General features: G+C 48.9%; 1 protein-coding gene across 1 annotated transcript in view; it reads left to right on the top strand.

Moving 5' to 3' along the window:
• Positions 1 to 6,430, top strand: part of LOC116966805 — a 31,988-nt gene extending 25,558 nt beyond the window's left edge. Inside the window, exons 8-10 of the mRNA XM_033013144.1 lie at positions 250 to 618; positions 5,021 to 5,142; positions 6,123 to 6,430. Coding sequence (XP_032869035.1) covers positions 250 to 618; positions 5,021 to 5,142; positions 6,123 to 6,278 — 647 coding nt within the window. The 3' untranslated portion in view covers positions 6,279 to 6,430. The remainder of the gene's footprint in view (positions 1 to 249; positions 619 to 5,020; positions 5,143 to 6,122) is intronic.
• The last annotated feature ends 9,178 nt before the right edge of the window (positions 6,431 to 15,608 follow it).

Here is a 15,608-nt window from a genome sequence, read left to right as displayed (position 1 = left end):
CGGCCATCCGTGCAGGAGCTGGTCGATTATATTCCCATCTAGTTACAGCAGGACGTAACTAGTGGTGCAGCGGTAGAGCTGCTGCCTCACAGCGCCAGAGTCCCCTGTTCGATTCTGCCTATGGGTGCTGTCTGTGCGGTGTTTGTACGTTGTTCCCGTGACCGCGTGGGTTTTCTCCGGGTGCTCCGGTTTCTTCCCACACTCCAAAGACGCAACATGAGATTAATTTTGAATCTGGTGTCCCTGCAGTGACAGAGTTTGAGGTGTCGATCCACTACCGTGGGAGAGTGATAGCGAATGAGGTGGTGAAGAACACCAACGGCCTGCGTTTCTCCTACAACTCGCAGTCGGACTTCCCGTACCTGCACGACGTCCGCTTCCCCACCACCGCCTCCACCTTGATGAGCGACCAGCAGCAGGTCAAGTACACCAACCAGATGTTGGAACGCATGGACCAAGGGCTGACGGTGGAGGTGCAGGACAACCTCATCATCGCCCGGCGATACGGCCGCTGCAGGGCCTTCTGGTCAATGGGGGATAATCCCACCGGTCTCGAACCCCAGCAAATCTCCAACAGGGACGTCACTGTCCTCTACAGCCAGGCAGACTTCAATAAAGGTGAGTGGCGTTCATGGCGTGGCGCAGCCTAGATCGATTCAAGATTCAAGAGAGTTTATTGTCATGTGTCCCAGATAGGCAGGGCCGGATTTACGTATAAACTAGACAAGCTTAAGCTTAGGGCCTCGAGATCTATGGGCAGGACACCTACCGTTCAACTCTGGGCGGCCTCCCTCTCCATCTCCCCCCGCTATCCGTGTCCGGGCTCGCTCCTCATCCGCCGGCATGGCAGGCCGCCTTGCACATGCGCATTGCTGCGTCCTGCACGTCCTCCCCCCCTGCACATGCGCACAACCACGGGCCAGCGCATCATCGGCCGCCCTGCGCAAGCGCACTGCAACGGCAACCGGTCGGCGCTGGGCACTTTCACCCTCGCTTTGAATTGTGGGAGATTTGGCCGCCATGGCTGCCCGGTCGCTGCTTCGCCGCCAGTGCTGAAAACCAACGCGGAGGGGGCCTCACAAGTGGAACAGCTTAGGGCCTCTCTTCATCTAAATCCGGCCCTGCAGATAGGGCAATGAAATTCTTGCTTTGCTTCAGCACAACAGAATATAGACGGCATGAATACTGAACAGATCAGTGTGTCCATATACCATTATATAAATATATACACACATGAATAAATAAATTGATAAAGTGCAAATAAACAGATAATGGGCTATTAATGTTCAGAGTTTTGATTCAGTTGAGTTTAATAGCCTGATGGCTGTGGGGAAGTAGCTATTCCTGAACCTAGACGTTGCAGTCTTCAGGCTCCTGTACCTTCTACGTGAAGGCAACAGGGAGATAGATAGTGTGTGGGAAGATAGACGCAAAACGCTGGAGTAACTCAGCGGCGAGGCAGCATCTATGGAGAGAAGGAATGGGCGACATTTATGGGTCGAGACCCTTCTTCAGCCAGTATACGTCTTTAACACGTAGGTGGCACGGTGGCGCAGGGGTAGAGTCGCTGCCTCCCAGCTACCAGAGATCCGGGTTCGATCCCGACTTCGGGTGCTTGTCTGTACTGAGTTTGTACGTTCACCCATGAGTTTCCTCCCATTCTCCAACGACGAGCAGGTTTGTAGGTTAATTGGTTTGGTATAAGTGTAATTCGACCCGCGGAGAGTGTTAGCGTCTGGGGATCGCTGGTAGGCGCGCTGAAAGGACCGTTTCCCCGCTGTATCTCAACTCTAAACTAAAACTAAACATAGTAGAAACACGGAACTACAGGTGCTGGTTTACACAAAGTGTGAAAGAAGTGTGAAAACGCACACCTCCAGATTCAGGGACAGTTTCTTCCCAGCTGTTATCAGGCAACTGAACCATCCTACCACAACCAGAGAGCAGGCGCTGAACCACTATCTACCTCTTTGGTGACCCTCGGGCTATCCTTGATCAGACTTTACTGGCTTTACCCAGCACTACACTTTATTCCCTCATCATGTATCATTACACTGTAAATGAATCGATTAAACATAGAAACATAGAATACAGGTGCAGAGATTGGGCATTCGGCCCATCGAGCCAGCACCACCATTCAATATGATCATGGCTGATCCAAAATCAGTGCCCCGTTCCTGTTTTCTCCCCATATCCCTTGATTCTGTTAGCCCGAAGAACTAAATCTAACTCTTGAAAACATCCGCTGAATTGGCCTCCACTGCCTTCTGTGGCAGAGAATTCCACAGATTCACAATTCACTGGGTGAAAAAGTTTTTCCTCATCTCAGTCCTAAATGGCCTCCCCTTTATTCTTAAACTGTGACCCCTGGTTCTGGACTCCCCCAGCATGGGGAACATTTTTCCTGCATCTAGCCTGTCCAACCCCTTAAGAATTTTATATGTTTCTGTAAGATACCCTCTCATCCTTCTAAATTCCAGTGAATACAAGCCCAGTCGACCCATTCTTTCATTATGTGTCAGTCCATCCCGGGAATTAACCTGGTGAACCTACGTTGCACTCCCTCGAGAGCAATAATGTCCTTACCTCAAATGAGGAGACCAAAAGTGCACTCAATACTCCAGGTGTGGCCTCACCAGGGCCCTGTACAACCACAGTAGGACCTCCTTGCTCCTAAACTCAAATGACATGAGTGCCATCACGTATTGTCTTTCCGCTGACTGGTTAGCACGCATCAAAAGCTTTTCACTGTACCTCGGTAGGCGTGACAATAAACTAACCTGAACTGAACTGAATGGACACAAAGTGCTGGAGTCACTCAGCGGGTTGGGCAACATCTCTGAAGAACGTGGATTGGTGACCTTTAAGTATAAAATGATGGGAGGCATAGATGGGGCAGACAGTCAGAACCTTTTTCCCCAGGGTGGATATGTCCAACACTAGAGGGCGTAGCTGTGAGGCGAGAGGGGAAAGTTTAATAGAGATGTGGGGAGCAAGTTTTCTTTTCACAAAGAGTAGTGGGGGCTTGGAACGCATTGCCAAAGGTGGTGGTGGAGGCAGATATGGAGTGTAGGGGGATTTTAGATAGGCATACGGATGTGCAGGGAATATGGATCGTGGACAGATGCTGCCTGTCCCGCTGAGTTACTCCAGCATTTTGTGTCTGTCCTCAGCACTCACTTAGCCAGGCTCCAGGTTTGCAGTGCGACTCTGGAGTTTAGAAGGATGAGAGGGGATCTTATTGAAACATTTAAGATTATTAAGGGTTTGGACACGCTAGAGGCATGAAACATGTTCCCGATGTTGGGGGAGTCCAGAACCAGATCAGATTCAGATTCAGATTCAACTTTAATTGTCATTGTCAGTGTACAGTACAGAGACAACGAAATGCAGTTAGGAGCAACCAGGGGCCACAGTTTAAGAATAAGGAGTAAGCCATTTAGAACGGAGATGAGGAAATGCTTTTTATCACAGAGAGTTGTGAGTCTGTGGAATTCTCTGCCTCAGAGGGCGGTGGAGGCCGGTTCTCTGGATAGTTTCAAGAGAGAGCTAGATAGAGCTCTTACAGATAGCAGAGTCAGGAGATATGGGGAGAAGGTAGGAACGGGGTACTGATTGGGGATGATCAGCCATGATCACATTGAATGGTGGTGCTGGCTCGAAGGGCCGAATGGCCTTCTCCTACACCTATTGTCTAATGACTGAGTACTTAACACATCACTAATGTCTGACTGGAAAATCAATGTCGGAGTTAGTTGTGTAGGAAGGAACTTCAGATGCTGGTTCAAATCGAAGGTAGACACAAAATGCTGGAGTAACTCAACGGGACAGGCGGCATCTCTGGAGAGAAGGGATGGGTGACGATTCGGGTCGAGACCCTTCCTTCAGACTGAAAAAGGGTCTCGACCCGAAAACCTCACCCATTCCTCCCCTCCAGGGATGCTGCCTGTCCCGCTGAGTTACTCCAGCATTTAGTGTCTGTCTTGGAGGGCTATGGCTCATGTGCAGGCAGATGAGATCAGTAACCTGTCGGCACGTTCGGCACAAACACCGTGTGCCTGTGCTGCGCTACTCCATGTTTAATGTTCGATGTTCAGTTTGAAGAAAGGGTCCTGACATGAAACGCGACCTGTCCGTCTTCTCCAGAGATGCTGCCTGACCTGCATCCTGATCTCTTTCCTAAAGGAACGGCCTTTTATCCTGAGGCTCCCACTAGTGGAAACACCCTCTCCACCTCCACTCTATCCAGGCCTTTCACTCATCAGATAGGCTTCAATGAGGACCCCTCCCCCTCATCCTTCTAAGCTCTGATGGGCGGAGATGAATAAACTGGTCTTATCACAGGCCCGAGCAGAGGCAGTGAGTAATAGAAACATAGAAACATAGAAAATAGGTGCAGGAGTAGGCCATTCGGCCCTTCGAGCCTGCACCGCCATTCAATATGATCATGGCTGATCATCCAACTCAGTATCCTGTACCTGCCTTCTCTCCATACCCCCTGATCCATTTAGCCACAAGGACCACATCTAACTCCCTCTTAAATATAGCCAATGAACTGGCCTCAACCACCTTCTGTGGCAGAGAATTCCAGAGATTCACCACTCTCTGTGTGAATTTTTTTTTTCTCATCTCGGTCCTAAATGATTTCCCCCTTATCCTTAAACTGTGACCCCTTGTTCTGGACTTCCCCAACATCGGGAACAATCTTCCTGCATCTAGCCTGTCCAACCCCTTAAGAATTTTGTAAGTATCTATAAGATCCCCCCCTCAATCTTCTAAATTCTCAAGCCGAGTCTATCCAGTCTTTCTTCATATGAAAGTCCTGACATCCCAGGAATCAGTCTGGTGAACCTTCTCTGTACTCCCTCTATGGCAAGAATGTCTTTCCTCAGATTAGGAGACCAAAACTGTACGCAATACTCCAGGTGTGGTCTCACCAAGGCCCTGTACAACTGCAGTAGAACCTCCCTGCTCCTATACTCAAATCCTTTTGCTAATAGATTCTACGCTCCTTTTGCAGACATGTGCGCCTTTCTCAATTCCACCGGTGGTTCCCCACAGTACTCGATCTGGCTGTGCTTTGGAGAGCTCTGGCCAGATCCCAACGGCAAACCTTGGAACAAAAAGATGATCGTGGTGAAGGTAAGTCCGTGTGTGTGGGCATCGCATTGGATCTTTCGCCTTGATAAGTTCTGAAGTGGTCGGAGCAGAATCAGGCCACTCGGCCCATCAAGTCCACTCCGCCCTTCAATCGTGGCTGATCTACCCCTCCCTCCCAACAGCTTCTCCCCGTAACCCCAGACACCCGCCCAGGTGCGGTTTTGCCCGGGTGCTCCTGTTTCCTCTCACACTCCAAAGATTTACATGTTATGTGGTGATAGTCTGAAGAAGGGTCTCGACCCAAAACGTCACCCATTCCTTCTCTCCAGAGATGCTGCCAATTTGATCTGAAGTTAGAGAAGTCAACGTTCATACCGCATTGTCAGAGTGAGGCCCAGCACAAATTGGAGGAGCAGCACCTCATATTTTGCTTGGGTCGGTTACACCCCAGTGATATGAATGTTGACTTCTCTAACTTCAGATAGCCCTTGCTTTCTCTCTCCATCCCCTCCCCTTCCTAGTTCTCCCACCAGTCTTACTGCCTCCGACTACATTCTATCTCTGTCCCGCCCACTCTCCTGACATCAGTCTGAAGATGAGTCTTGACCCGAAACGTCACCCATTCCTTCTCTCCAGAGATACTGCCTGTCCCGCTGAGTTACTCCCACCATTTTGTGGGTAGACAAAACTGCCGGAGAAACTCAGTGGGTGAGGCAGCATCTATGGAGCAAAGGAGTAGGTGGCCCTTGGTCTCGACCCGAAACGTCACCCATTCCTTCGCTCCATAGATGCTGCCCCACCCGCTGAGTTTCTCCAGCATTATTGTCTACCTTCGATTTTTCCAGCATCTGCAATTCTTTCTGAACCACCATTTTGTGTCTGTCTACCTGAGGAAATGTAGATGTTGGATTTCAAAGAAAGACACCAAGTGCTGGAGTAACTCAGGCAGCATCTGCGGGGAACATCTCTGGGTGGCACGATGGCGCCCATCCTGATGGGTTGTTCCTTCCTCCCTTGCGCAGGTGACTCCGGTGACCTTCAGGCTGCTGCACGAGTTGGCCCACGGAATTGGCGCCTCGTCTCTGAGGAGCGAGGAGATGAATCTACAGTTGTCCGACCACCAGCTGTCCCCCACCAGTTTTCTGTCCATACTGGAGGAGTTCATGGACATCAGCTAGCTGGGTGGTGCCTCCGCTCCCCCCCCCCCACTGCTCCTCTGCCTACCGCATGCCATGCCGGAGTTGGTGGAGCCGGTTCATCACGCAAACTGAACCCCCATTTCCCACCCGGCTGGTGAGAATAACAGTGCTTTAAAAAAAAAATTTGATAATAAAACACCTAAGATTTTTGCCTCCACCACAGTGAGGAGGTGCTTGGAGGACTCACTGTGGTGGATGTTAATTTGTGTTTATTGTTGTTATTATTGTATGATTGTATGTATGACTGCAGGCACGAAATTTCGTTCAGACCGTAAGGCCTGAATGACAATAAAGGCATTCAATTCAATTCAATTCAATTCAATTCAAGTGGAGTAAAATCAGAAAAAAATGCTGCAAATACTCAGCAGGTCAGGCAGCATCCGTGGAGAAACGGTAAAGGGCCTGTCCCACTCACCCGATTTTTGTTTTCGGCGACTTGCCGGCACCCGTCATAGTCGCAGCAGGTGGCCGAACATTTTCAACGTGTTGAAAATCCAGCGGCGACCAGAAAAATGTACGACTCTTTGGGCGACTACTCACGACCGTACAGGCATCACGTGTCGACATGTCGCGGGGTGACGCCTGTATTGTCGTAAGTAGTCGCCCAAGAGTATTTCCAACACGTTGAACATTTTCGGTCAACTGCTGCGACTGTGACGGGTGCCGGTAAGTCGCGAAAAAAAATCGCATGTGGGACAGGCCCATTCATTTTTTTTTTTAGCCGGAGTGCCTTTTAGCAGAGAAATTGTAAGGCTGTTAACAAAACGTGTTGTTATTTTACATGTTCATTGCCCTATGTGTTCACCTGTTTCCATGCTGTTATTGTACCTGCTTCCACTACTGTAACACACACATACACATATATACACACACATATAAATATACACATATATAGATGTACATACATATATATATATTCACACACACACATATGCACACATATATATATATATATATATATATATACACATATAAATATATACATATATACATATATATATATATATATATATATATATATACACATATAAATATATACATATATAGATATACATACATATATATATACACATACACACATATATATACAGATATACACACACACATATATACACACGCATACACATAGATATACACATATATAGATATACATACATATACACATACACACACGCACACACATATACACACACGCATGCAGACACATACACACATATATACACACACGTATATATATATATATATATACACACACACACACACATATATATATATATATACACACACCCACACATATATATACACACACATACACGCACGCACGAACACACAATAACCAAACAACAGTGCAAAGATAAAACCAATGCCCCCAAGTCTACATAGTTCACAGCTATTTGAAGGTTGTCGTGTTTAATGGCCAAATGGCTGTAGGGAAGAAGCTGCTCCTGAACCTGGACGTTACAGTTTTCCGGCTCATGTCCCTTCTTCCCGATGCAGTGGTGGAATTAGAGCGTGGCCAGGGTGAAGTAGGTCTCTGACGATGCTGGCTGCCGGGCTGTTACCCTGTGTTGAATGTGGCCTGATGCAGGGGGCAGCTCTACAGTGAACCACATGCTGTAATGTTGGCTCAGTCTGAGCTGGAGAGTGACCGGACCAAATGTACCAGGGTGCCTTAACTGAAATAGTACTTGTGTGAAATGTCTGTGAGGTTTCTGTAGTGTTATGTACACTGCTGACGGACTCATTAAAAGATGGCCGTGCAATTAACCAACTGTTGTATTCTGTTGTTTGTTGGTTCTGGATAGTTGAAGGGATGTTAATAACTGTGCAGGAAGGAACTGGTTTATATATATATGAACAGCTCCAGTGTCCTGGGTTCGATCCTGGCTACGGGTGCTGTCTGTGTGGAGTTTGCACGTTCTCCCCGTGACCATTTTCCCCGGGTGCTCCGGTTTCCTCCCACACTCCAAAGACGTGCAGGTTTGTAGGTTAATTGGCTTCCGTAAAGATTGTAAATTGTCCAAAAGCATGTAGGATGGTGCTAGTGCTCAGGGATCGCCGGTCAACACAGACTCGATGGGCCGAAGGGCCTGTTTCCGCCCTGCATCTCCAAACTTCCGAATCGTCCACTTCCTACCGGAGACCACGGCTCCCGAAAGTCCTCAGGCCGCGCTGGGCGGAGATTCACGCTGGCGGCCCTCGGCAAAGGGATCACCGGGACTCCGCGATGTTGAAGTCAGCGCCGCCCGCGCCTGGGAGCTCCGCAAAACCACAGCTCCGCGATGTTGAAGCAGCAGGTTCAACACTCCGGGGCTTCAAACGGCGATCCCGGGTAAGGCATCGCCCGCTCCGCGATGGCAAATCAGTGTTGCGCTGCTGCTCAAAGAATAGTCGCATCCTCGCCAGGAAGTGACTGGGAAACAGTTTCTCCCTTACCCTACCCCCCTCCCCCACATAAAAATACTAAGAAATACTAAAAAACATACTTTTTAAACAGACTATTTTTATAAAAAAGGTGGAAAAACAGACTATAGGCAGAGGCTGCCATCATGCGGCGCCCCTAGTGGCCATCTTTCATTTGTTCCATGTGCCATCTATCTCTCGTTTCCCTTTCCCATTTCAGACACTCAGTCTGAAGAAGGGTCTCGACCCAAAGCGTGACCTCTTCCTCGTCCCCAGAGATGCTGCCTGAGCCGCTGAGTTACTCCAGCTTTTTGTGTCTATGTTTAAAACAGCATCTGCAGTTCCTTCCTGCACATTTTGTCTGCTCCAATGCGAAATCTCCTCGAGTTAGGCCTGCCATCGTGGCTAGTCTCGACCTGACCTTGGCTTTATGGTGAGTGGGGGGGAATAATAAACAGTGGACTAACTTTTTCCACAGAGTGCGGTACATATAAGGAATGAGCCGGCAGAGGAGGTGCTTGAGGCAGGCAGAATAACAACATTAAAAGATGGTAGACAAAAATGCTGGAGAAACTCAGCGGGTGAGGCAGCATCTATGGAGCGAAGGAAATAGGCAATGTTTCGGGTCGAGAGTCTGAAGAAGGGACTCGGCCCAGAAACGTCGCCTATTTCCTTCGCTCCATAGATGCTGCCATTCATTGTGATCATGGCTGATCGTCCCCAATCAATAACCCGTGCCTGCCTTCTCCCCATATCCCTTGATTCCACTAGTCCCTAGAGCTCTCTCTAACTCTCTCTTAAATCCATCCAGTGAATTGGCCTCCACTGCCCTCTGTGGCAGGGAGTTCCACAAATTCACAACTCTCATGTATCGTGTGTCGATATGGCTCGATTGTAATCATGAATAGTCTTCCCGCTGAAGATAGACACAAAAAGCTGGAGTAACTGAGTGGGACAGGCAGCATCCCTGGAGAGAAGGAATGGGTGATGCTTCGGGTCGAGACCCTTCGTCAGAGTCTGTCCGCTGACTGGATGGGAGGCAACAGAAAGGCTTTTCGCGTGACAATAAATGAAACTGAAACTTTGCTTCCTGCTCATCAGCTTCCACTTTCTCACAGACCAAAGTGACCTTCAAAATATTCAGGGACTGCCTCCTAAAGCTTCCTCAACCAGTCAATGATCCACAATGTTGACAGAAGTTTCACATTGTCTACGGGTGGGACTGCACCTCCTTGCTCCTGATTCCCTTTCCCAGTAACTCCTTGTCAGGTAACTTCAGCAAGCTTAAACACCTGTCCCACGGTACGAGTTCATTCCAAGAGTTCTCCCGAGTTTGCCCTGATTCCAACTCGGAGGTTTACGGTAATGGCCGCTCGTCGGTACTCAGGGCTCTCGTGGACATTTTCCAACGTCTTCCCGTGCTTACCTACCGCTAGCGAGTCTTCCCGAGTACCTGCCGTTAGCGTTACGAGCCGCTAAGAGACATCCCCGAGCTCCGACGTACCGCTACGTTCATTCTCCATGCTTACCATGAGCTTGATTTTTTTTTAACTCGGGAGAGCTCTTGGAATGAACTCGTACCGTGGGACAGGGCTGTTAATCTACAAAGACACAAGGACTGGACCCTGGATCCTTCGTGTCTGCCCCACCCCATACATTCTGATCATGGCTGATCTACCATGGCCTCACCTCCTCTACTGTGCCAGTCCCCTCAATCTACATGGACTAGAATGAACAGTCTGCTGTGAAACCAAGTTGGTGCCGTTTTAATAGGACAGAGAGATCCGGGTTCGATCCAGACTATGGGTGCTGTCTGTACAGAGTTTGCACGTTCACCCTGTCTCCCACACTCCAAACTGCTGTATCTCTAAACAAAACTAAACAAGGAATCGCAGATGTTGGTTTATAACAAAAGAAGACACAAAGTGCTGGAGGAACTCAGCGGGTCAGGCAGGCATCTCTGGAGAACCCAGAGAGGTGAAGGCTTTACCCAAAGTAACATAGAAAATAGGTGCAGGAGTAGGCCTTCGGCCCTTCGAGCCTGCACCGCCATTTAATATGATCATGGCTGATCATCCAACTCAGTATCCTGTACCTGCCTTCTCTCCATACGCTCTGATCCCTTTAGCCACAAGGGCCACATCTAACTCCCTCTTAAATATAGCCAATGAACTGGCCTCAACTACCTTCTGTGGCAGAGAATTCCAGAGATTCACCGCTCTGTGTGAAAAATGTTTTTCTCATCTCGGTCCTAAAAGATTTCCCCCTAGGGCAGGGGATGATCGGTGTGGGCTCGGTGGGCCGAAGGGCCTGTTTCCCCGCTGTGGAAGGGTTTCGGCCTGAACGTTGCCTATTTCCTTCGCTCCATAGATGCTGCTGCACCCGCTGAGTTTCTCCAGCACTTTTGTCTACCTTCGATTATTCCAGCATCTGCAGTTCCTTCTTAAACACAATACTTGCCCCAATGTGCAAGGCCTGGCAGGAGACCAGTGGGCAGCAACAGGTAGTAGTATTGCCAGCTTAGACCCAGGCCTGGATGTGGAGAGGATGTTTCCACTAGCGGGAGAGTCTAGGACCAGAGGGCACAGTCTCAGAATAAAAGGACGTACCTTTAGAAAGGAGATGAGGAGGAATTTCTTTAGTCAGAGGGTGGCGAACCTGTGGAATTCATTCATTCATTGAGTCAGTGGACTTTTATAAGGCAGAGATAGGAGATGTTAGGGGTTACGGGGAGAAGGCAGGAGAATGGGGTTGCGAGGGAGAGGTAGATCAGCCAGGACTGAATGGCAGAATAGCCAAATTCTGCTTCGATCACTTATGGACGCAAGATGCTGGAGTAACTCAGCGGGTCAGGTAGCATCAATGGAGAAAAGGAATAGGTGATGTTTGGGGTCGAGACCCTTCTTCAGACTGAAAGTATCCCAAGGTTGTTCACCCCCTCCCCATAGCACTCCAATGACCCTAAAGCCAGGCCTCTACGTAAACCTCCGGCATGGTGGCGCAGTGGTAGAGCTACTGCCTTACAGCGCCAGGGGCCTGGGTTCAATCCTGACTACGTGTGCTGTCTGTATAGAGTTTGTACATTCCCCTGTGACCTGCGTGGGTTTTCTCCGAGATCTTTTGTTTCCTCCCACACTCCAAAGACGTACAGGTTGGTAGGTTAATTGGCTTGGTATAAATGTAAAAAATTGGTGTGTATGTATGTGTGTGGTTGTGTTAATGTGCAGGGGATCTCGCTGGTCGGTGTGGACTCGGTGAGCCAAAGAGCCCCATTCTGTGCTGTATCTCTAAACTAAACTCAAAGGGTCAGGCAGCAGCTGCGGAGAAAAGGAATAGGTGATGTTTCGGGTCGAGACCCTTCTTCAAACTGAAAGTATCCCTAGCTTGTTCACCCCCCTCTCCAAAACACTGCAATGACTCCAAAGCCAGCCAGACTAAAAATAGGTGGAGTAGGCAGTTCGGCCCTTCGAACCAGCACCGCCATTCAATATGATCATGGCTGATCATCCAAAATCAGTACCCTGTTCCTGCTTTTCCCCTACATCCCTTGATTCCTTTAGCCCTAAGAGCTAAATCTAACTCCCTCCTGAAAACATCCAATGAATTGGCCTCCACTGCTTTCTGTGGTGGATAATTCCACAGATTCACAACTCTCTGGCTGAAAAAGCTTTTCCTCATCTCAGTCCTAAATGGCATACCCCTTATTCTTAAACTGTGACCCCTGGTTCTGGACTCCCCCAACATCAGGATTTTTTCCCCTGCATCTAGCCTGTCCAATCCCTTAAGAATGTTCTATGTTTCTATAAGATTCCCTCTCATCCTTCTAAATTCCAGTAAATACAAGCCCAGTCGACCCATTCTTTCATCATATGTCAGTCCGGCCATCCTGGGCATTAACCTGGTGAGCCTACGCTGCACTCCCTCAATAACAAGAACGCCTCAAGCTGCCAATGCAGCAGATTTAACCAGAGTCAGGGTAGGGCAGGAACTGGGACAGAATTGGGGGCTGGAGTTTGGATCAGACATTTTAAAAGAGACTAGCACTTGTGTTCTGTAACAATCTCGTTTTTATTTATACAATATTTCTCAACAACAGGCAGATAATTACAATATTAGCACGGCTGATCGAGCATAGTGGCAGTGCCACAGGCATCCTCCCAGCTATCAGAGGCACATCATCACATCGAGTCCCCCGGGAACAGCGATAATAAAACTCACTTGCTTTGGAGTCGAGAGGGCAACCTTCCTTCCACCCGCTCTCCCCACTCCTGCACCCACCACATGCAGTCGAGGTATCGCCATCTCTGTAGAAGGCCAGGCACAAAAAGCTGGAGTAACTCGGGGGATGGGTATGGGGGGGGGATCAGGGCAGCATCTCTGGGAGAAAAAGGAACGGCTGAGGTTCCGTGTCGAGACACTTCTTCAGACCGAGAGTTGGGGGAGGGGGAGAGAGTTGGGGGGGGGGGGGGGGGTAGGGGAATGAGACATTGCAGACGGTGATGCCGAGAGATATGTAGAGCAAATGAACGAACGAGAGGTATGAAAAAGGTACATGGCACAAACATAGAACGTCACCCATTCATTTTTCTCCACAGATGCTGCCCGTCCCGCTGAGTTACTCTAGCGTTGTGTGGCCATCTTCAGTGTACACCAGCACCCGCGGTTCAGTCCTAAAGTATAACTCCTGCAGTTGTCTGTGCCAGTTTGCTGGGGGGACGCGAGGAGTTTGTGTAAGGATTATTAGAGATAAAACCTGGACTAAAATCATCTCCCACCCCCTGGCGACTCGAGTCCCCAACATTTAGCGCCCCTTACCTTCAACTGTGCTAATACTGCTCATAGTTTCATCTCCTTCAGGGCAGAAGTGCAGAAACACTAGGGCGGGCCCCCTCAACCGCAAATATAAACAACTGAAATAAATTAGTTGTTTTACAAAACAATTTCTCCAATTTTCTTGAGGCTTGTTTTTTTTTTTTTTAATTAAAAAATTGTTTCTTTTATTTTTTAAATGATGAGATTCTGTAATTTCTCAAAGAGGGACATCATTGCCTCTTCCTAAATGAGCGATTTGTTATCTAGTATTTAAAATGGTCAGCAAAACCCCCAATTATCAATATATATATACTCAGCGGGTGCATGAGACCTGGTCTATCCCTTACCCCTCCCACCTCAGCAGCCCCAGTACATCAGACACACGTCTCATTCATCACACCATACATACTTGCAAATCCATTCAGGAGCAAAAGACAGCAAACAATAGTTAAGAAGACAAGGGCTTGCTCCAGCCTAGCACTAGAATGGCCAATACACTTGTCACACTGAAATGACACACATCCAAACCTCTTCTCTTGCGATGATACTACATACAAGGGTAAGCCTCAAGTTAAAAAAAATTAAATCTCCTTCCCCTCCCTTCCATAATATTGGCAGTCAAGTCAAGCCCAAGAGACCGACACAAACGGATCAAACTCAAGAGGTTCAGGCAGCATCTCTGGGGGAAAAGGATGAAGGTGGCCCTTCGTCAGACCCGATGCGTCACCCGTTCCTTGTCTCCAGATGTGCTGCCTGTCCCGCTGAGTTACTGCTGCATTTTGTGTGTGTCCGTGGTGTGAGCCAGCCCCCTGCAGTGCCTTCTTGCAGAGCCACCAGACAACTGTTCTAGCAAGGGGCTGCCGAGTGCTGAAGCTAAAGGGCCGCCCTCTCTACTGGGGGTACCGTGTGACTGTTCGGCGTGGGTGGGGCGTGGAGCAGGAGAGGGACGGGGATGATGGGGCAACAGGGCTCCAACGTGATCAGAAAGTGGCCCCAATCAATCCTATGTCTGTAACATGATTTGGCAGCAGACTGGGGAGATGGTGGGGCCCGGAAGGTGGGTGACAGTGGCCAACTCTGGCACTCGAATGTCAGAGGGCCTGCGATCCCCCCACCCCACCAAATGGAGAAGAGGGCGAGGAGGGCTATTGAAAAGAAAAACCAGAAACACGTTTTGCTTGGAAAAATAAATAAAAGAAACAGCTAAATGAAAGTCAGTGGGGACAGTCGGCAGACTGGTCGTTTGTCCATGGTGGCTGGGGACTGGTTTATGGGCACAGCTCAACATGGGTGGAAATTGGATGCATTATGTGCATTAAGGGCCTGTCCCACTTTCACCACCTAATTCACAACCTCTGCCGAGTTTGCCCTTGACTCATACTCGCAGCATGGTCGTCACGAGGTTGTGATGCTAGTCGTAGGTACTCGTGGCATCAAGTAGGTCGGGGCGTTTTTTCCAGCATGATGAAAAATGGCCACGGGTAAAAAAGGTCGTGAATTAGGTCTTGAAAGCAGGACAGGCCCTTTAGTGGGAGGGAATTGTTAGCCAGCCAAGCCTCTGTGCCTTGTAGGTCGCTGGTGTGATGGAAGTGGGGAGAGATGGCCAAGGGGCAGTGGGAGCCAGCAGGAAGGTGGACATGCAGGACCGTACGATCCCCTCTGACACAGGAGAAACCAACCTGTTTTGTTCCAGCCCCCCCCCCAACAACCAAACCCCACCTGCTCTCCAAGAGCCAACACTAATGTTACAACAGTAATTACAGTGTGATGGTGACAAAAGACGATATCCCGCTCCCGTGCCTCGAGAGACCGACATGTTCATGGCGTCAGGATCAACGGCTAAAGGAAACAGGGAGAGAGCGTGTTCCGAGAGCAGTGGTCGCAGGTTCGATCCCCTCCTCTTACCCAATTCAAAACGTGCAAATGAGAAGACGTACACTTTCTCGTATGCTCTCCTGCAGTCTTCAACTATATATATATATCTTTTTTTTTTTCCTTAAAAACAGTAACGAATAACATAGACATCACCAGGACAGACAGGGTCCTCTCTAATACACTGCCCATCTCTCTCAGTCACCGAGCGTGGAATAATAT

The sequence above is a fragment of the Amblyraja radiata genome, chromosome 38 (assembly GCF_010909765.2).
Source record: "Amblyraja radiata isolate CabotCenter1 chromosome 38, sAmbRad1.1.pri, whole genome shotgun sequence".
Lineage (NCBI taxonomy): Eukaryota > Metazoa > Chordata > Chondrichthyes > Rajiformes > Rajidae > Amblyraja > Amblyraja radiata.
This window is presented reverse-complemented; position numbering and strand designations above follow the sequence as displayed.